At 45.1% G+C, this 21,999-nt stretch overlaps 2 protein-coding genes across 2 annotated transcripts; one reads left to right on the plus strand and one right to left on the minus strand.

Annotated features, from left to right (window-relative positions):
• The first annotated feature begins 1,945 nt into the window (after nt 1-1,945).
• Nucleotides 1,946-8,566, plus strand: P2RY11 (purinergic receptor P2Y11). The gene is made up of 2 exons (XM_020812080.3): nt 1,946-2,245; nt 6,407-8,566. Exon 2 carries the CDS (start codon nt 6,417-6,419, stop codon nt 7,410-7,412), a length of 996 nt encoding a protein of 331 aa, XP_020667739.3. The 5' UTR covers nt 1,946-2,245; nt 6,407-6,416; the 3' UTR covers nt 7,413-8,566.
• A 2,915-nt stretch (nt 8,567-11,481) lies between these two features.
• Nucleotides 11,482-20,850, minus strand: EIF3G (eukaryotic translation initiation factor 3 subunit G). Its single transcript, XM_072991496.2, has 11 exons — nt 20,655-20,850; nt 18,165-18,211; nt 15,591-15,743; nt 15,413-15,501; nt 14,923-14,982; nt 13,486-13,590; nt 13,019-13,208; nt 12,800-12,907; nt 12,501-12,637; nt 12,245-12,351; nt 11,482-11,581 (listed from the first exon to the last, which is right to left on the minus strand). The coding sequence occupies exons 1-11, from the start codon at nt 20,672-20,674 to the stop codon at nt 11,566-11,568; spliced, it is 1,032 nt and encodes a 343-aa protein (XP_072847597.2). The 5' UTR covers nt 20,675-20,850; the 3' UTR covers nt 11,482-11,565.
• Nucleotides 20,851-21,999: the final 1,149 nt, after the last annotated feature.

Genomic DNA, 21,999 nt, shown 5'->3' on the forward strand with positions numbered 1-21,999 from the left:
TTTGCCCTGAACAGTTCCCCAAGCAGGGAACCGATCAGGGCAAAGCAAAATTCCACCCAGCCCCGCACGATGCCCGGTCTCCTCGACGGGGAGCAGATGGGGCGGGGAAGGGGTCTCTGGCACGCCGCCCCCCCATCCAGCGCTGCCGCCCTGATCACGGTCCCCGGCCGCCTCCTCCTTTGCAGCTCTCTGGCTGCGCGCGGGGATTGGGGCCAGCCCCTTAGCCCCTCCTTCCTCCGATCAGCTGGTGGAGAAACTTGCTTTGCCTTGATCAGTTCCCCAGGGAACCGATCATCGCAAAGCGAAATTTCCCCATAGGGAACATCGGAAAGCGATCGCAAAAGCGATAGCAAAATCTTCATCGCAAAGCAATTTCATCGTTATACGATGCAATCGCTGTGCGAGGCACCACTGTATTTGGGTGGATGTTGTTGAGATGGTTGAGAAATTTTTCTTCACCGTGACTCCAAATTGCAAAGATGTCATCCACGAATTGGAACCAGACTGTGGGTGCAAGGGGTGCCGAAGCCAGGGCAAGTTTTTCAAAATGCTCCATGTAGAAGTTTGCTATAACCGGGCTGAGGGGGCTGCCCATGGCCACTCCATGTCTGTTCATAGAATTCATTATCCTACTGGAAACAGCTGGTCGTTAGGCAGTGTTGGAAGAGGGCCTTGATGTCTTCTGGAAATATCTGCTGGATGAGTGTCAGGGTGTCCTTTATTGGTACCTTAGTGAACAAGGATTCTACATCAAAGCTGATCAGTTTGTCCCCAGGGTTGAGTTTTAGGGTGCTGATCTTGCTTATGAAATGTCCTGAGTCTTTGATGTAGGATGAGGTTTGTCCAATGTGGGTCTGTAGGAGGGTGGCTAGGTATTTGGCTAATTCATATGTTGGGGAGCTGATGGCCAGCAAAACTTCAACAAAAAAGAGGAAAGTGTGAAACTCAACAAAACTTGGCTCCCAGCTCTCAAAAATACTGTGTGAAAAGGTCAACGAACTCTACCCAGCCACAAGGACAGGGGATTACTATACACAAAAGACCAGCTAACGACACCCATCAACCACAGTGACAGATAATCTCTTCTCCTTAGCACAACAATACACCCACAACAAGACACACTAATCACCCATCTACAGAAAAAGACAAAAGCCTATCTCACAGCCATAAATACTGCCACTCCCAAGTCAACTACACCAGAGCACAGAGTGCTGTCCTCTGAAGATGCCAGCCACAGAGACTGGCGAAATGTTAGGAAGAACAACCTTCAGAACATGGCCAAAGAGCCCGAAAAACCCACAACAACCATTAGATCCCAGCCATGAAAACCTTCACAAATATAGATGTGGTTAGAATCAATGCTAACGTCCCCCTTATGTTGTCCTCTGGAAAGTGGCACTTCTGCTCATCAAGTTGACCCTTCCAGGTTACAATGGGAGGGGGGGGAGTCAGGATTATATGCCTCTAGATTTTGTCCATTTGAGAGGAGGTATGTTCTGAAATTCGGACAATACCTTCTGAACTGGAGTTCTGAAACTTCTGAAGTTTCTTTCTGTCCGGACTTGGTAGATAACAGCAGTCTAATTAATAGAAGCAAGCAGATCTGTCTTGGGTCTGTGGGCTGCTTGGAGAAGCCTACACGCCAAAGCGTGAAGCCAACAGCCCTTACCCAGTGAATAGACAACTGGTATGAAAAGCTACATTGTTTTGTGACATGAAGGTCCAGTTCTCTGGGGATTTCAGGCATGGCTCCCCTTGATGCTTCTGGGATTGGGGCTTCACAGAAACCAGCTTCTTGCTGGTCAGGAATTAGATCTTGGTGATAACAGTACGGCGCAAAGGTTCTGGGAGTTGTACTTCCCAAAACTCCCTTTTCAATGTGCCGTCTCAGGATTTATGCATTTTTGTAGCTGCGTCATTCTCTACACATAAACACATGCTTCTCAGTACTTCATCTGTTTCTCAAGGGAAGGGAAGTATTCAGAGTCGATGTGTGGGTTATGGTATTTGAGTTCTAGCTCCTTAGTCATAGACTAAGCCTGTGATCACGTGCTATCTATAAGAAAGGGTAGCTCCTGGTGGCACAGTCCCCATCTACTGCACATTAAATTTTGCAGCCACAGTTTGAGCACGGTTCTCTATGTTGTCTTCTCTGTGCTCGTTACGGACTTTGCAGCTTTTCTAGCAAGAGCAGAAAAATCGCGCTCTGTGCCTTTACAACAAAAGAAGAGAAGTTGGATTAGAGGTATGTATAAAGAGTTACTGTTTTTGGTTTTGTTTTAACAACCCATTTCCCTCTAGAGCTTGAGTTCAGTAGAAAGTTGGAAATTATTGGCCAGAATTTGACTGATATTGAATATTTTTTATACCTGTACAAGAACAATAATGGAGGCTGCCATGGCCACTTGATGAGTTGACAACTGTGTGCCCCGCACCTTGTCAGTTAACCCATGACCTCTGCAATTTATCTTGTGTTCATGTGTAAAATATTTAATCATATTTTAAATGTCTGCTCTAGTAATAACTATATATATTACAATTGTAGCAGTGTTGTCCACAAAACACAAATTCAGACCACTTGACGTAGTGTAAAAGCAAACATTTAAAAAGTGTATGTATACAAAACGTGTGTGTGTGTATCTATATATCTATAAGTCTATATATACACATACTGTGTGTGTGTGTACACACACACATATACAGACAAATAGATACAGACAAATAGATGTAGATATAGATACAGTATTTAAAAATAAACACATTATTTAAAATGGTGACTATCTGAATGAATGAAAATTTTTGATTTATATTTTTTTCAAACTTTCAGGCAGTGTAGAGGGATGCATGTTTCTTTTAAGAACCAGAAAAGGAATACCAATGCTGGAGACTGCCAGGGATGGGGTGCAAAATTTAAAAAGTAACGTGTTTAGTTTTAATCATGTAGATCCCAGAGGCTATGGATACCTTCAAACAGAGCTATGGATAAATATCAAGGACTCAAACCATACATGGAGCAAGTAAACATAGCAGTGCAACCTGACTAGAAAGCCAAATGACTGTCTGAAGTTAGCTAGCTGTGTTTTCAGGGTTGTTGTGGATGCATTGTTTATAATCTGAAAAGCAAAGCAAGGAATGTATTCGCGAAGGCTTTCACGGCCGGGATCTAATGGTTGTTGTGGGTGTTTCGGACTCTTTGGCCGTGTTCTGAAGGTTGTTCTTCCTGACGTTTCGCCAGTCTCTGTGGCCGGCATCTTCAGAGGACAGCAACCTGATGCCGGCCACAGAGACTGGCGAAACGTCAGGAAGAACAACCTTCAGAACACGGCCAAAGAGCCCGAAAAACCCACAACAACCAAAGCAAGGAATGTTTTTCCCCCTGAAAAATATAGATCTGAAAGATATTCCTGTGCTCTAATAATGTTATCTGCCGTAGCACGCATGGTTTAAATGCAAATACATTCAAAGTTTTATATGAAAAGTAGTTTATTGAAATACTTGTAAATAATGTAAAGACAGTAGCGTACGTATATTTCCCTTATATTTAACAAAAACTGACTATAATTGAAACAATCCTGCCTCTTGTATCAACAATTTAATTATCTTTTACTGACATATAGTACCTTCAGCTTTCCTCCTTCACTGTCTGCACTACTTTTCAGTCCCATTTCAAGCTGAGAGAAAAAAATAATCTTATTCCATACAACTGGTTGAACATTCTAAGGTTCACTCAAAGGTGGATGTGGCTCCGTGGGCACAGCCAGCATGTCACATTTTGTCTTGAGTCCCAGTACTTGCAAATGATTGAGAAAGAACAGATTTTGTGAAATAGAAACAAGGTTACCCATGCATCAATTTGTTAAGTCTCTTGAGGACAAATAAACGCCATGCATATGTCTGATCCAGATAGAAGTTGCATTGTGCACAGGAAGAGGTTGTCGTAAGTTATTTTTCAATTTCCCCTTAGCAGTTGAGAGTTTGTTAGTGCTGGTCTTCTTAGAATAACTTACATGGCTGTATGTGGCCCATCGAACTGTCCGCAGTGCAACAAGCTGGACAGCTATGCAGACATATATGGGGCGAAAAAATTTTCACAGAAAAAAATTGCATAGGAAATTTTTCCACATCTCTGAAATGTGGAAACTTGGATAAGTTATTTTTCTGGACTACACACCCAGAACAAATGATTTACTTGCACACCTAAATGATTATTTTGATAATTATTTGCTCTGGGGAAGGAGAGGAATAATGGCTTCAGAAAGTGAAACTGGGGGAAAGCCTACCTCAAAATATCTTTGAGACAAGCAAAAAAGTGTAAGATCCTGTAAGTTGAAATCTTTGAATGTGCGTATGCGGAGATACATAGACCAAAGTCTTACTGAGCTTCCACCCCTCCACCTGGCCCAGCTGCAGAGGAATGTGCTGCTTGGCTAAGAGTTGTGCAAGTGACAGTCGCTCTCCAGAAAGCCCAACTTCTGCTTACCCAAAGAAATATGCTTTCTTGTGCAAGGGGTGAAGGTGTCAAAGTGGTCACACTACAGCCCTGTTGCACAAGCAGTTTGACTTCAGAGGATCCGTTTCAGGTTTCGTTACATTTAAAAGTCACTTCCTTATATAGACGGACCCAATCTAATACAGCCAAGAAACAAAACCAACACACATGGTTTTGTGGATGGGAGCAGGATTGGATTTTTCTGTGGTTGGCCAGGTGGGATAAGGCATAGATTTAACTCCCACCCAAGTGATATGCCTCATAAACACTTGCTGTTCACCTTGACGTGCCAGAAATACAGTCAGATCTTGATTTCTAAAACTGGGTGGCAAGCTGGCATCCCACAGAGAAGCACAGTGAGCAGAGAAAACACAGTGGGGGCTCCTATCTTTTGCATCCCAGTTTCTTGCAGTGCTGAAGATCTAGCGCTGTCTGGGTTTGCTGCTTCATTGTGTTTAATGCTAGGGCTCAACTTGCGAAAGAACTGCAGAGGCCATGGAAGGGGCAGCGTTTCTCTTGACGCACACCCTTCCTTTGTCTCTAGTCACACCAGGTCTGTTGCTGTGCCCAATTGTAAGAAAACACTGCTGTTGTTTGGAAGCTCCTCTGCCTGTGTTTCCTGAAACAGTTACTGCAGCCCAGCAGCTGCCTTTCGAGGAGTTTCTCACCACTGGAGCTCTCTCCGTTCTGGTCTCTCCTGATGTTGTGGTCATTACTCCTGATGAGGATGGATGCCTCTTAGTCGGGGTGCCTCAGCTGGGACCATTCCACCATGGATGACCCTGCTAGGAGCCCAGGCTTGTAATGGAGTCTAATGTCCTGATGGCTTGCTCTCGGCTGCACTGACACACTCTAACCCCCCTTACCATGTTAAGGTGTGTCCATCCTTCTTTTGCATACCAAATAAGATTTCCAGTATTTGTCTCATTTCCTCCTGATCCATACGTCACTCTAGCTTCCTTTTCTCTTTATAATACCTGTAGGGAAAGCTAGAACAGAATCATAATCATTCCGCCCCCACCTCCAAACATATTGACCTAGTCTATTTGGCACGCTTTTCCAACTTGGATTGGAAACCAGGCCCTAGGAGGAAAGACTGAAAGAACTGGGCATGTTTAGCGTGGAGAAAAGAAGACTGAGGGGCATCAATAGGATGGCACTTTTCTAAAACTTGAAATATAGTCATACAGAGGAAGGGCAGGATCTGTTCTTGGTTATCCCAGGGTGCAGGACACGTGGCAATGGGCTCAAGTTACAGGAAGCCAGTACGACAGTGGAACCAATTACCTCAGGAGGTGGTGAGCGCTGGAGGCATTCAAGGGAAATTTAGACAGCCATCTGTCAGGTAGACTTTTATGTGTATTCCTGCATTGACCTGGAGAACTCAGTAGCCTTATTGACCTCTTCCAACTCCATGATTCTATGAATACTAGAAGCAGTGATGCCAGTATAGTGTACAGTGGACCCTCGACTTACAGACGGCTCGACTTACAGACTTTTCGAGTTACAGACTTCTCTGGCTGCAAAATTTAGATTCGACTTGCAGCCGGAGAATCGACTTACAGACCAGAAAAAAACCAAAATGGAACAAAAATAGAATAAAAACTGCCAGTTATGGGAATAATCAGTTTTCAATGCATTGTAGGTCAATGGAGATTCGACCTACAGACTTTTCGACTTGCAGCCACTGTTCCAATACGGATTAATTCCGTAAGTAGAGGGTCCACTGTAGCTCTATTGGTCTTGACAGTAAACAAAACAAAAATCTAGACCAAATTATTTTATTTGAAAGCTAATGGTAAAATTAAGTCTTTGATGAGCAGCTCCCAGCTACTACTTTCCCAGTGGCTAGGTGTGAACGCACAACTTGGCATAAAGATCTTGGGGTTTCTAATCTTAATCTCCATGCTTCTCCAGGACGGTGCCTATGGGGTCGGACCGCCAGAACACAAGCTGCGGAGACGAATGGGACAAGTCCCAAGAACGTATATGGTTCCTCTTGATTCTTCAGTTCATTGTGGCTATTGCTGGGAATGGCTTTGCCATCTACCGCTTTGTGGTTCATGAGCGCACGTGGCATACCGGCATTGTCTACGCCTTCAACCTAGCCATCAGTGACACTCTTTATGCCTTCTCCTTGTTGCCAATGGCCGCTTATTATTACCCTCCCAAAGACTGGAAATACGGCTCAGTTTTCTGTAAGCTGGACCGTTTCTTCTTCTTCTGCAACCTTTATGGCAGCACCTTCTTTGTCGCCTGCATTAGCCTGAACCGCTATGTTGCCATTGTTCATCCTTTCTTTGCCCATGGCTGCATAGAAGCCCGCCATGCCAAACTTGTCAGTGGGGTAGTATGGCTGCTGGTGATAGCTATCTCAGCACCAGTCCTCCATTTTTCCACCCTGAAGCATATAATGATAAAGAACACCTCAACAACGTACTGTATAGGAAGTGCTATCTTCTTGGACCTGCCCAGTTACTGGCCTTATAGCTTGTTTCTAGCAGCTTTTGGATGTGGGCTGCCGTTCATCCTTACCGCCTTTTCCTGCATGGCCATCGTCTGCAGAGTCATCCAAAGTCAGAGTCTCACCGCAGAGGAAAAGCGCAAAGTGAAAACATTGGTTTTGGTAGTGGTGGTTCTCTATGCCCTTATCTATCTCCCCTTCCATGCCTTACGCAACTTGAACCTTTACAATCTTATGTCTGGAAAATGTATCTCACTTGTCTACTACTTCTACCAGGCGGCCAAGATCTTAGTCCACTTCCATATTTGCATCCATCCATTGGTCTATGCTGCCCTGGCTGACAGCATGCAAGAATACTGCTGCAGATGCTTTCAACCACAGAAAGAGATGTCAAAGGAAGAGGAGAATGAGGGACTGAGACTGCGAAAGCAGACCCAAGATTTCCAGGATCAGAGCTGAGGATGTCTTTTTCCTGCTGACAAGCTTTATCTTTTATGGACAATCCTTCCATGGAAATTTGGCCAGGCTTCATAATAGTGACACTTTGGATGGGATGAAGAAGGCTGTTTGTTTTTCCTACTTTACTTTTTCCTAGATGCAAGAGCTGAGTCTTAGCATGCACAGAAATACATTTGCTCACTAGCATCTTTTAAAGCTACTAAAAACAGCACACAACTGTTATTTTTTATTTTTTGTGACACTTATAGACTATTGAGTTATTTTTCATCACCTACTTAACCTAGAGTGATATACTGTATATATATATTATGTCTGTCTGTCTGTACACAAACACACACGTGTTTTTATATATATATAAAGAGTATGCATATTTAGTGCAAATCTGTGTTGTCCCCTTCTTTGATAGTGCATTTTATCTGACTAGGCAATGAAAAAGAGATCTTCCTGGGATTTACCGGTAGGTGGTGATCTGACCATGGCCTCTAAGAAACTGCAAGATGGGGTGTTTATCACACTGATCTCCTTGAGGATCTTAAAACAAAGTTCTGATTCCAGAATTGCAACCAGCACCTCAGTAAAGGTGGCAGTTTGATATCAGTGCAACCCCCCTGTTGTTGTTCAGTCGTGTCCGACTCTTCGTGACTCCATCGACCAGAGCACGCCTGGCCCTCCTGTCTTCCACTGCCTCCTGGAGTCAGGTCAAAGTCATGTTGCTACAACCCCCTTATGCAAATGTAAATCAGCAATAGGATTCTGGCTGAAAGCCCAAGCTCTTCTGCTCATAGCCAGCCTGTCACCTTAGTTGCTTGTATAATATTCACTGGTTCCATGGCACTGGTTCCTGTAGCATTCAGCCCAGCCCTCACCTGTCCGTCACAGCTGGGCAGTGGAACATCAGCCAATGAGGGGACGGAAGGTGGTGCAGAAGGGGGAGGAGCTGGAATATATAAAGGGGTGTATGATGTAAAGAGGGGGAGAAAGAGTGAGAGAGAGATTTTGTGAGAGTTAGTGATGAGTGTGTCTATGGGCCTGAGAGCCAAATAGTCAGTGAGGGAAAAGTCTGTGTGTGTCAGTGAGTGAGAGATCTTGATTGACATCTTGTGATTTACTTACTTTATTTTGTTAAATCAATAAACACATTTTTGTTTTGAAACGATTGTTTTTTTTTTAAAATATTGGATAAAATTGGTGGCAGCAACTGAAGAAGAGTGAGCACTCCTGGAGGCCTGAATGGGTAGAGGCTTCAGCGTGCTCGCTACAGTTCCTCAGTGTCTTTTCAAAATAATCCTTTCTGTTGGTTTATACTTGCAGTCATCAGTCCTTCTTTCTTCTGCTTCCCCTTATAAACTAGAATAACCACATGCAGCAGACCTAGCACGCATAACAAGAGGCTTCCTGCCTCCCTTGCATTAACAAGAGGCTTCCTGCCCCCCTTTTTCACATATGAGTCATCGTATTCATGCTATCCTCTTCTCCAAATCCCTCACAACTCCCCTCAGCTCTCAGCTGAATCCTTTCTAAGGAAGACAATGAATGGAGGCCCCCTGCCTGCCCTGTCTGTTATGTGCAAGATCCACTTATTCCTCGAATGACAGTTCCCCCCAATGACTGTTTCTCCTCCAATTCTCTCCATAAGCTGCAAAACACAACCAATGAAAACAACATCATATGTTTGTGAAAGGAACTCCAGTGACAACAGATGAATCCTATTTTTTTCTAAGCATGTGCTAACTGTTGTGTAGAAAGCACAAGAATGGACTGTGTTCTCCCCCCTGGGTGTCTTTCTCTACACAGACTCTGCAGAAGTTTTGCCATTCTGTCCTTTTAAAACAAAACAAACAAACAACAGATGTGAGCCTCTGTGACAGCCAGAATTAACTGCTGTTAATTCTGTTGCTGCCTTACCTGCAATTTACAGTGTTGATCCTTCCACATCCCCAGTGTGGTTTTATGTTTTAATGCAAGTTACTGACCAAAATTGCTGTGTAAACAATAGTGAAATCATTCACTGCAACTTACCCAAATACAGTGCTTCTTAAAGATACAAAACAGTGGCATGCAATTATTGTTTAACACATTGATGCATACACAGCACAACAGACTTAAATATAGCTTATATATAACACACATATGGAGTCGTATTAATGGCTTCTTGTAAACAAACATTCCATATTTTATGAGTCCTTGTCTCCTTTCAGCCTCAATAAACACCAACAGTCTGTTGTTGATGAGCTCCAGGCCTCTCCAGTGACTTATCCATTTGGTGTTTAGCTTTCCAACGGGATCCTGTATACTGTATTTTATTTCTTTCACTGTGGCTTCTTCTACCACTCATCCAGTACACCAAGGAGTTGTTTGGAAAAAGACTAACAAACTGGACACATCACTGGCGTGTTCCCTAGTTAATGCAAGCACTGCCTGCTTCTCACTTATGTAGGACCTACTGGAGATGAAGTAACCGGCACCCAATTTTATTTAGCAGCCCCTCTTTCAGTAGCTCAGACAAAAACCAAATAATAAAGACAACAAAAACATTGTGGTACCCTCTTCTAGTTTAACTCGCTGGGTGGTCTCCATTTTACTATACAACCTAATTTTATGAGGGACTTCACATGATCCTGTAGTCTGAAATATCATCTGCTGACATTTTCACCGATTGGTACTCATGAGTGACATACTATATATGTAAGGTGTTTAGGCGCATTACTATTGGTCAGTAGTTACGACATTGTTCAGAAATGTATAATTTGCCATCAAGCCATGAGGCACTTTTGCTTCTTTTTTTCTGTATGTTCATTTCCTTGAAGCACAGTGGTGCCTCACTAGACAGTTACCCCGCATGACAGTTTTTTCACTAGACATTGGCTTTTTGCGATCGCTATAGCGATTCGCAAAACAGTGATTCCTATGGGGGAATTTTGCTGGACAATGTTTGGTCCCTGCTTTGCAAACCGTTTTTCGCTAGACGACGATTTTGACAGCTCCCTCCGCACTCGCAAACAGGTGTTTTCGGGACCTAAGCTTCCTGGACTGGCTAATTAAAATCAATAATTAGATAGTTAAGATGTTTTGGGAAGTACTGTGCTGTTTTAGAAGCCACTCTTACACGTGTGTTAGCACCTCTTCCAGCGACTGCTTTAACCCACCAGCAGTCAAATGGCAGGGGGTGGGGTGGCTGGCAGTACTTGCTGTCTGGCCACCTTAGGAAGGCTACAAACTGCTCATTCTTTCTTCAAATGTTTGAGAGCAACTGAGAGAACTGAGCCAGCTCTCTTGGGTTCAGAAAACAGGGAAGGAAGGGGAAGGGTTTGCTGCGGGTGGGTGGCAAAGGGATGGAAAAGCAATTCGCCTTTAACACCGTTAAGGCATATTGAACATATTTCCGGTTTAGATGCAGAAGTGGTTGCAAACAACAAGAAAGTGGCAGATGACTATGCTGAGCAGCTGACACCCCTCCTGTCTCCCTTCACATGAACACAGAAACCACAGTCCACCCCAAGGAGATATGTAAACATGCCACTACTGCCACCTTCCTGAGGAACAGGGCACTGCATTTTGACATCTGTTTTCAAAGGTGATCTTCTGGGAAGTGTATACCGAAGGTAACAAACTGGATTTTAAGGTTCCTGGTGGGATTAAAAGAGGATCCTGGTTTTGACAAGCCTGGTGGCTATTCTTCTAACACATGGGAAGAGGTGGTGGTCCAAGGAGGAGCCCTTTTTCCTTCACTCACTGGACCAACAGATCTGGTCGTTCATACCAACTTGAATCCAACTGATTCAAGTGCAGTGAATAGATCCTCTTCTCACCACCCAACTCATTTCTCTCTGGAAGATCAAGTGAAACGGTTTAAAAGTCTGAAATTCCTCTACAATCAGAAGCACACAGACATGAAAAGAAAAAAGAAAACAAACAGCAGAACCCTGGAGCAGCAGCAGCAGCAGCAGCTCTGCACTTCCAAGAAAACAGCCACCTGTTTTCATCAGGAAGAAGAGACTCTTTGACAGAAGACTGGAAGAGTCCACCATGGAGAGAACTGCTTTGGAGATACAGAAACACCAGAAGCAGCTAGAATGAATTCTTTATTAATGACGATTATCTCCAGTGAAGAACAACTGAGTAATGTCCGGAGATAAATGTAGGGCTGCAGGACTCAATTGGTGGAAGGTCTGTGGAAGATAGAAATGGGTAGCATTACAACAGGCATGTGTGAGGGCGAGAATTTAGACACAACGAAAAGAATCTGATTTTCAAGAACTATATTGTTTTCTAGGCATTCTATTAGAAAAAAGGCTGGAAAATGTCGGAACTGCTTCTAGCCTGGATTAGGCAACAAGACTTAACTACACAGCTCTCCCACACTTAGGTCCCTAAATGTTTGTTGCTCCCATTTGTTACATTTACATCTGAAGAGCAGTTTATGCAGTCCTCTTCCTCCTTCTCACTTTATTCTCACAACCATCCTGTAAAGTGGGGCCAGGCTGAGGGAGAGAGGCTCACCTAAGGATCCTCGGTAAGTTTTACTGATTGCCACATGGAGACAGTCCCATACTCTCACCACTACACCGCAATGGCTCTCACTTCTTTTAACATTTGGGTCCAAAATATAGAAAGGCTGTAAAAGCGCTTGGGGTCAGGCCGCCATTACAGCACCACAAGTCTACAGGATAAACCTGTTGTCATCTTATGCTCTACCTGGACACCATCTCAGGGAACCAACAGCCTGTCTCTGTAGACATTCTCTCTTAAGATCCAAGAGCCATTGAGTGGAAAAGCTGGGAGGTGGCGTGGGATGGGTGAGCGAGGGTCAAGGAATCGCGAGTTTCACTTACTTTGCCCATTCCACATTTAGGATCAGATGATCATAGCCAAAGCCAGACACTCCTGCAATGGCTCTGGCAGCATCTTCGCGGCGATGGAAGCTGATAAAGGCAAAACCCTGAAGGGAAGCAAAAATAATAAAAAAAGGTCATTTCGCTGACTGCTAGCACAATGAATTCCAGTAATTAAAAGTGGGGGCAGCTGTTTCCACAACCCATTCCCAGCCAAACACAGCCACCTATCCTGAGGTTCCACCTGTTTCCATACCTTAGACTGGCCAGTGGTTTTATCTTTGGCCAAGTAGATCCGAGAGATGGATCCAAAGGGACGGAAGAGCTCCTGCAGGTCAGTCTCTCTGGTGTCCTCAGAAAGGTTGGTGACACGGATAGTGGCATTGTCATCCGCTAAAGGGGTCGGGTGGAAAGACGGAAAGAAAGAAGACCCTTGGATCAGGGGGGTACAACTGGAAAGACTAAGGCAGCCCCACCCTTGACAGTTTTGTGTTCCCCAGTCCCAGCACAATGCATTTTTAAGATTTTGTTTGCCTCCCCTTTCAAGCAACCCACCTCTGCGGTTTGGCTGCATGGACTCCCCCCGGCGGCTGGCTCCATCTCTCAGACTGGGTGGGACATATTTCCCAGTCTTGTTCTGCTGGGCCTGAACAGGTTCTGGCTCTGTGGAAATAAGACAGAGTTTTAATTAAGTTCAAGGAACAATCGTGCTTCCCATCCCACAGAGTGGATACAGGGCTCCTCCAATATCATTGGCCTTTCTGCAGCTCTCACCTCCGGGCAGCTTGTCTTTCTCTCCTGTGGAGAGCCCCAGCTGCTCAGCCAGCTCCTTCTGCATGGGTCCCAAGGTGTCCTTGTAAGGGCAGCGAGTGGTCCAGTGGTCACCCTTGCAGATCCGGCAGGACACTATCTTCTGCCCCTTCAGCTTGTTCATGGGGTCCTCTTCCTCTGGGCAGTTCAAGTCCTGGCAGAGGTGAGGATAGGGGAGCGGGTGGCATAAATGAAAACCTGCCTCTCCATCATTCTCTTCAAGTCTATAACAACCACTAAACCCTACCCATGCAACTCTCAATCACACCTTGCAATGTACCCAAAATGAAGGACAACCACCAGCATTTTGCAACACAGAAAAATTGTAACAGACCTCGTCTAAACACCCACCCCTAGCTTTAAGCTTCTCCTCTTCCCCTCCCTCCTTAAAGTATCGGCCTATGCCCAACCTTATGCACACTGCCACTCACCTCCTTGCTGGTAATAAAAGTCATGAAGACATCGTCGCTCACAGTCGTTGTGGCCACATTGGGACCTGGGGCATCAAACTCTGAGTTGCCAAACTTCTTCCAGTTCTACAGGGGAGAAGAAAAGAGTTCAGGAATACCTGTAGTCAAAGCATCCGCTGCTGAGGTCCTGCAGAGTAGTAGGGAGGTAGCTGCAGCAGCCATGAAAGGGCATTCTGTTCAACACTGAGCATCCCGAGTCAAAAGACTATCAATTCAGAGGAAGCAACTAGTACCTGGAAAGTGGAAATCTAACTATGAAGCATAGCTGGAGGCAACATTCCCTCCAAGCCGTGCGGGAGTGTTCCGGTTTGGTTGCATGCAGCCGAGTGAGTGTATCTGCCCATTTGCAGCTGGAACTACATGTGTGTGCATGGGGGGGGGGAAGATCCTCCACACAGAACTCCAAAAAATGAGAGGGAATGCTGTCTGGAGGTAAGTAGTTCTGAAGAGATTTCAAGCAACCGTTCAGAGCCAGCTTTGCATGGTGGCAAAGATAAGAATTCGCTTGGGTCCCAAGATTAGGAGAGGGCTTATTGTCCCAAATGTTCTTTCCTCCGTGCTTAGTCTAAAGTGCCTAAAAAGATCCCCAGTCTGCATGTCCTACTTGTTCTACAGTAGGGGGACCTTCTGAAGCTGTCATGTCAGAGGGCGCTCAGTGCTAGAGTCAGCGCTCTAACAGTCTCTAAATCTGTTTCATGAATGGATTTAATGGAAACTTCCTTCTGCTCCCAACTCCCTGCCAAGGCTTTAAAAAGAGAACGGCCACACAAACTCAGATCTTCCCTCACAAACATGGCTGGGCCCAGGTGGGGCACATTAGGACAATTAAATTTCTAGAACAATTAACAAAAAAAGGACGCACACACAAGTGTACAAGTGAGGCCTACCTTTCAATGGAAACTTCAAGGAGGGCTTCAAACCCTCCAAGTTTGAGAAACTAGAATAATTTTTAACTCTAAAAGACACACATTTGACCATGTTTGGAATACTGCAGTGCTCGCCACCTTGTGGCCTTCCAGAGTTGTGGTTCTCAACCTTGGGTTTCTGGATATTTTGTGGCCTCCAACTCCCAGAAATCCTGGCCAACACAACTAGTGGCGAAGGCTTCTGGGAAGTACAATCCAAGAATGTCTCAGGACTCAAGGTTGAGAACCACTGATCTAGATGTTACACTGAAACTACCACCACCTCTAGCTGGAACAGCCAATGGTCAGGAATCATGGGAAATAAGAGTGCTACAACATTTGAAGGGATGTCAGCTGCCCATCTGTGATCTGAGCGCAAAGAATGTACTGCTGCCCTTGCTTTCAAACATTAATTTGGATCTGGCATCCCTGCCTGTTCAAGTGTTCTGAGGAAACAGAGCAACCTTCATTCGTGTTCCTCCCAATGACTTACCTTTCGCCTTGCCACAGCTTTGGAGGCCTTACGGGTCTCAATGCGAAAGGTACGGATGATCTGCCAGAAGAAAGCAACAGATCATACTCAGGGCATGAATTAAGAGAAAAGGAAATCCCCATCTTACACGATCACAGCCTTCATCTGCATATGGGTATTTCTTACTTATTTTGGATCTCACAGTGATTGTGCTTAAGTCACTATCCTAACGTTTCCTTTTCTGTGTCTGTAGGACATGAGGAAAGGCTGGAATGAAAGGCTCCATAAGATATGCCCATTTAAATCAGGACAGAAATTAACAATATGGTTGGAGAAAATTAGTCTGCATCCCAACACAACAGAAAAATACGGTGCAGGGGGAAGTTAGCTTCCACTCTATCAGTGAAAGGCAACTGGATAAGAGGGTGGGGCCCCATCCTTCAAGATGCTACAAACTGTCCTAAGAAAAGGAGAAAGAAGAGACACAGCTTGGTCCCAAACCTCCACTCACCTTCACCTTGCGGCCATCCTCCTCTTCTCTGTACTCGGTCAAGGTTTTAATGTTTCCATTGATAACTTCTTTTGGAGGCGGGAGGGGTTCTGGGGAAAGGAGGAGGACACTGTAGATGTTTCCCCTATGCCCCCCAAAGCCCAACGGCGCCTTCTCAAGAAACAGACCTGGCTCTTACCTCCTTTCACAAGCTCTGGCTCGACAGTTACGCTTCCAACAACGCTTCCACTTGCACTGGCGCTTCCATTTCCGCTGCCACTTCCACTCTCTCTCCCACTCAGGACCCCAGTTAAGGGGATATCCTTGAGTAGATCACTGGTGATGCATTTATCTGTGTTGAGGAAGCACAATGAAGTCAGCTGAAATAATCCTCCCCCACAAGAGAAAGTTATTACCTACGAAACTCAGGTGGCCATGCACCAGTCAACGTGTACACAAAGTGGGTAATTCAAGCAATAAATACATATGTTTTATGTAAGTCATCACATTATCCAGAGCAGAACGTTCTGCATTCACTGTGAACAGCAACGGGGGCTGAAGGGAAGCCTGAACCTATGAAGCAAGCACACTTCTCCCTTTAATTGCTCAGGTTTGAGCAGCATGGTTTTGATTATGCATTGATTTTTTTCCAATAAACAAACAAATAAATATTCCAACCAATCAATGTTCAATAAATAAATATTCAATAAATATTGTGTTTCTAGCCACATGAGTTCAACACTGAATGTGCTGAATTGGTCTCCTTGCCCCAAACACAACATCTCTAATTCAGCCTCTAGATCAGGGGTCTCCAAACTTTTCACTGTGAGGGACACGTAATATATTTTCCATATTTTCAAAGGCTGAAGGAACTCCCGCCCCCCTCTGCACTCTCCCCCCACACATAGCCGGGTCAGATAAAAAGGTAAGGTGAGCCGGATGTGGCCGTACTTTGGAGACCCCTGCTCTAGATCATAAGGGCCTTTAAAGTTCATTACACACAATACTGTATGGAAAGGACTGTCAGTGCTATGGAAGAGAACCCTGATAGAGAGAACTATTCTCTCTCTGTGTATGTGAGACAGAAGGCGAGAGGGATGTCCCACTCGCTGGAGAGCCATCCCGCCTCCACGAGGATAAGGAGGCAAGACCCCAGCCAGCACCAGAGCCTGCAGCGAAAGCTCAGCAAGGGGCAGAAATAGAGGAACTGACAGAAAAGACACAGAAAGTAATGATGGGGGAGATACAGGAAGAAAAGGTGGGAAAGGAGAGAAAAATGACGTTGGAGTTTGAAGCTGGAACAGGGGAGGTAAAGAGGAAGGACGGGCAGTTGCCGCCCGGTTGGGAACGGGTGTGGATGGAGGATCCCTGGACGGGATTATGGGAGAGACTAAGATTGCCTAGGGAGGAAGCAGATTATAGAAGGAGAGATTCCACCCAGACCCTCTTATTGGGGGGAAGTGGAGGTGAGAGAGTGGAGGAGGAGACTGAGAGAGTAAAAAGAGAGGGTTGAGAGAAAAAAGAGAAAGGCTGGAATGGAGAATAAGAGAGATGAGGAGGAAGAGTTACAGGGAGTATCCTGGGAGAACCGAGACCCCGAGAGATGAACCCCGTGGAATGATGATCGGGATGACAAGACCGTCCCTTGCTGGAAGGCTCAATGGGGAAGACCATAAGAGACTGGGTCCCTTCAGACCTACAGAGGCCATGGAACATTAGTTGGGGAAATCCGTTCCTGTTTGAAGATTGTAAACCCCTTCGGGACCCGTTGGCAGAAGGAGAAAAGACTCACGATCATGTTGCGGACATTTGTTTATTGTTAAATGCACCAATAAATCTTTCACCTCTTTTGAAGCAACAAAAATCAACTGATTTCTCTGAGCCGAGCATGGAGCCAAAAGTCAAACCCTCGCACTGTATTAACTGTTTATGCTCTGTAATTATGTTTTTGGAGGCATCACGGCTTTTGAATTACATGGGAATCTGACATCCCTAACCCTAGTATAGTTGAAAGGATAAGTATACTGGCAAATGTGGTTTGGAACCCACATCCATCAGTGGGCAGAAAAGGCTTTCTCCAGGAAAATTAATACTGTTGAAGAACATTCCCTCTAAGTTTCTGACCCAGTGTGTGGGAGTCTCACTCTGACTGCATAGGGGTGGGAGGGGCTTCCTTCAAAACAAGAAGTAAATAAATTGGCTGCCTGTGATGGAGGTCTTGGCAAGCATGCATGCAACTTAGAGGGAACATAGCTGGTGAAGTTTTCTGTGTGTTCTTCCAGACCAAGATCTGTCAGCATTTTCAAGCTTACGAAGAACATAGCAAAAAGTGACCTTGTTGGAATTTTTTTTCCTATACAAGCCTCATTCTAAATCAGTGTTTCCAAACTTGGAGATCACAACCCCCAAGGGGGTCACAAAGTGTTTTCTGGGAGGTTATGGGTTGCCTTACATGTGCTGTAGCCTTTGTTGAATAAATTCTTCCTTGACCTTTTGGAATGGGATGTTAAACGTTAGTGTGAATGTGTATGCATCAGAAACAGGCCCTTTGGGGGAGAAAGAAGTCTCTACTTTCTGAGAAGGGATGATTTTCCTGCATTAAAAATGCTTTTTTATGCAAAAGTGGCAGGGGGGGGTCCACAAGTTACTTAGCTATTGTAAAAGGGGTTCACAACACAAAAAAGACTGAGAACAGATGGATGTGAGTTCCACACAGATAGGCCTACTCTTGACGCAACTCACACCTAGTTTAGATGCAATGTAAAAATCTTACCATCATCTCCTTCCTCTTCCACTTGGTCTGCCCAACTGGGCTTGGAACTGAAACAGAGATAGACATGTTAAGGCATCCTCTAATCAGAAGCAGTATGGCTGCTCCAAACTTGGCACCTCCCTACACATTATCTGCTATACAACCAACCCTGATGCTCCACATTACACTTCACACAGTCATCTCTAATTCATTTAATTCCACCAAATGCACACTTGCTTCTTTAGATTGCCAAATAAACAAGGAAAGAACATTTATTAGGTAATAGCTAGAAAGCTACCTTGACCCTAAACTCTATTCCAGTTATTCTGCCCTGTTGGTCCACAGCGGTCATTCCCTTTCCTTTCCTACTTACTCCCAAAGGAAAAGGTCCACTTTCCAGGTGGATAAGACATAAAAGTTCTACAGGTAGCCCACATTGCCAACAGATCAGGCCAAAACCCAGGAATTCTGTTCCTAAAATATCTATGATCCCTCACTTGCATTCAGACATTTACCACTTCACGTGCCCTACGCAATCCCCTCCAGTCCCCACAATGAAGCCCTCTCCTTTGTCCAGTCTATACTTCTCACATCACCCTCTTAGCGACCCAAACTGAGGTGCCTCATTCTTTCCACCTCTCCAAGAGACAGGTATGCCTTGGAAGCCTGGACATCCACAGTTGGACTAGGAAGAGAAAAGCACCAACCCATCAAAGGAATGAATGTACTACACCTACAAGACACAAGAGATGTCCTGTCGGGAAGCCAACTAAGCAAAGGTGCCATTTTCTCTTCCAACTCCACCCATATAGCCTATTCCCCAAGGCTCCTTCAGACTGCCCCACCCACTTGCTTTGGCCTCCTATTCAGATCTTCCTTCTCTTAGCCAAAATAGTTGCTTCCCATTCCAAAAGCTCCACCTCTTTAGTCTTCAGGTTCTGCCTATAGTCATTTATTTGATTTATATACTGCTCCATTAGTGCAAGCACTATTCTGGGTGCCTAGCATACTCCCAACTTTTATTTTCACAGAGCCAGTAAAGACTGTGTCTGGGCTGTCCAGAACATAAAGTGTGGCTCATATAATTGACAAGCTTCTCTACACAGAACGCCCCACACGTGGAAAACTAGTAGTGAAAATACTAGGGGATAATCTTTCTGCTTAACATCTAGATTACTTTGCAGATGGTGATTTTCTTGTTTCAGGTGGCAGAGGATTCACACAGATGAAGTGGTACAACCCAAACGCAGGATTTCCATTGCCCAGTCCAAACCAGACCATGCCCTCCGACCCACTTGCTCAAACTATTCCCATCATTCAAACAATAAATACCACTTTTTCCTGAGCCATCTTTAACAGAGCCTGCTCTGCACTCCCTGTAAACTAGGCCTATGGGAACGGGGCTCACGAACAGCCCAGCCTACATCATCCCTCACCTATCCGAGGTCTCACTGTTTAGCATACGCTGCCAGGCATATGGTAGAGCTACCTAAAACAATAAAAATATTTAGAAAACCTGCTTTGTTATTTTTCAAGTTGCACTTCAACCAAGATATATGTGCTGCCTTGCGTACATAGGTATGTGCATGTACTCTTTGGCCTGTAAATCCCACCAGCTCTCACCATGGCCTTTTCTGGGTGGGGCAGATGGGAGTTGTAGGCCAAAAAAAGAACCTAGAGATCCAACCATGGTCTTTGCTGGGTGGGGCAGATGGGAGTTGTAGGCCAAAAAAGAACCTAGAGGTCCAACCATGGTCTTTGCTGGGTGAGGCTGATGGGAGTTGTAGGCCACAAAAAGAATCTAGAGGTCCACAGTTTTCTACTTCTACCCTGACACAAGGAAAGGACAAGATCTATATATCTATACAAGCCATATGTGTATATATTCAACAAATATATATGCACGTCAACTTATATTATTGTTTTAAATCTGTTTTCGTGTAATATATTGTGAGCCATCCTGAGTAGACTCCTGTAACGGTTGCTAAAACTAATTTTAGTCAACTAATATATATATTAGTTGAAGTGCAACTTAAATAAAACAAGGCTAGTTTTCCAAATATTTTGATTATAGATGTATACGCACAAATCATGCGTGCGCTCACACACACACACATCTCAGAAGGCCACATATTTTTTGTCACATGCTTCTTCCCCTCCTGCTTGACCTGGGTATCTAACCCTCTGGATCACGGGCCTCACCTTCAATAAAAATTCCACCGCCGTGTGTGTCTGTGCATGCATACACGTGTCTCTCACTCACTCACTCACACACACACACACACACACACACACACACACACACACACACACACACACACACACACACACACACACACACACACACACACACACACACACACACACAGAGAGTCTTCTCACCCACTCCACCCACCCGCTCACACAGTCACCCACTAACTTCCCTTCTCTCCCCTCCAACCCCGGCGAGGCTCTCCCGCCGTCAGGAAGGCCTCCTCTCCCAGTTTCACCTCCCTTCCCGCTCCCTCTTACTCATAGTCGCCGGTCGGCATCTCCGTCCAGGGAAGCGACGGCGGCAACGCAAGGCAAAAAATGGACGGCCTCGAGTACAGGAACCGAGTACAGCTTCTGAGCGTGACGCAGGGCAGAGGCCGCGACCGGCGCGGTGCATTCTGGGAAACGTAGTTTCTGTCCCCGCGGCGGTTCCTCCTTGTACTGTAATAAGATTCCACTCAGTCGCAGCATCACCCCGGTGCTTGCCGGGAGGAGAAGCCTGCAACTCAGGAAGCAGCCGAATGAAGTGAAATAGGCTGTGCCAATACAGATGGGGGGCGGGATGCACTAGTAGTTGACCTATTTCGGGTGTAAGAAAAATAATCCCCCTGGAAGTAGAAAACCTGAATGGCGAGGGCCGCATGAGGATGCATGACCCTGTCCTCCGATCCAACAGTTTTCTGCTGCCAAAGATACTATATACACTGTATATTGCACGAGATTTTAAGAAATCCCAGCCTGCGCTTGCGATCTGATTATGGTACAGTCCATCCATAATTAAAACTTTTGCAGCAATAGATTGTTATGTGTTAGGTTTACTGTACTGTTGTGGATTTCGAGAGGCAGCTTGAAGTGTGGGTGACAGTAAAGTCGAGGTGCAGTTCAGTGCTAATAAAGTTTATACAGCATCATGTACACTTTTCAAACAGAACCCCGATCTGCCTATGCTCAGTGCAAGGAGGAAGTGGAGAAGACGGGGAAGAGAACTATTAATGCAGGCGTGCTTTAAGTTTAGGGCTCCAAGAGAGCAGGTCCGGTGGGGAGCCCCAAAAGACCTCAGAAACAGAGGCGGTGAGCTGCAGTCTTATGCTCTTTGTCAGGACCTCCGAAGAAACTTTGGTTGAGGCCTTTGGGAGCTGGATAAATGTTAATCAAAGTGTGGCTGTGGCGGTAAAAAGAATGGGCCATATCGGCTGTAAAAAAAAATTCTTTTTATTCCCTGGAAAAGAGAAATGGCATTGGCAGTTTTTTGACTTCAGGGCGTAATCCACTGTTTTCTCAAGCTTCTCTCCCTTTATCATACAAGTCACTTGTAACATGATGATCTCTGAGGGAATTGCCCTGTAGCAGCCCTCAATAGTTGTTTGGAGGATAGATTGAAGCTTCTGGGAGTACAGATGTCAGCCAGCCTTGTTTTGACAGCAAACTATTGGGTGACATTTCCTAGTTTGACATCCTTCAGTCTTAAAAGACTATGGTAACGTGCTCTGTATGGAGGACTTGGAACAGAGTCTAGTGTGGCTGAGGAGGCCAATTCGAGAGTGACAATCCCTTCCACACTGAAGACAAATCCAATCGGTCCCCTGTCCAGCTCCCTGGTTTT

The sequence above is a fragment of the Pogona vitticeps genome, chromosome 2 (assembly GCF_051106095.1).
Source record: "Pogona vitticeps strain Pit_001003342236 chromosome 2, PviZW2.1, whole genome shotgun sequence".
Lineage (NCBI taxonomy): Eukaryota > Metazoa > Chordata > Lepidosauria > Squamata > Agamidae > Pogona > Pogona vitticeps.

Coding starts and splice junctions, on each gene's coding strand:
- P2RY11 (XM_020812080.3), top strand. CDS start 6,417: ATGGGGTCGGACCGCCAGAACACAAGCTGCGGAGACGAATGGGACAAG.
- EIF3G (XM_072991496.2), bottom strand. CDS start 20,674: ATGCCGACCGGCGACTATGA. Junction 15,502..15,590: donor GCCAGAGCTTGTGAAAGGAG/GTAAGAGCCAGG, acceptor TCCTTTCCCCAG/AACCCCTCCCGCCTCCAAAA. Junction 12,908..13,018: donor GAAAGACAAGCTGCCCGGAG/GTGAGAGCTGCA, acceptor TTATTTCCACAG/AGCCAGAACCTGTTCAGGCC.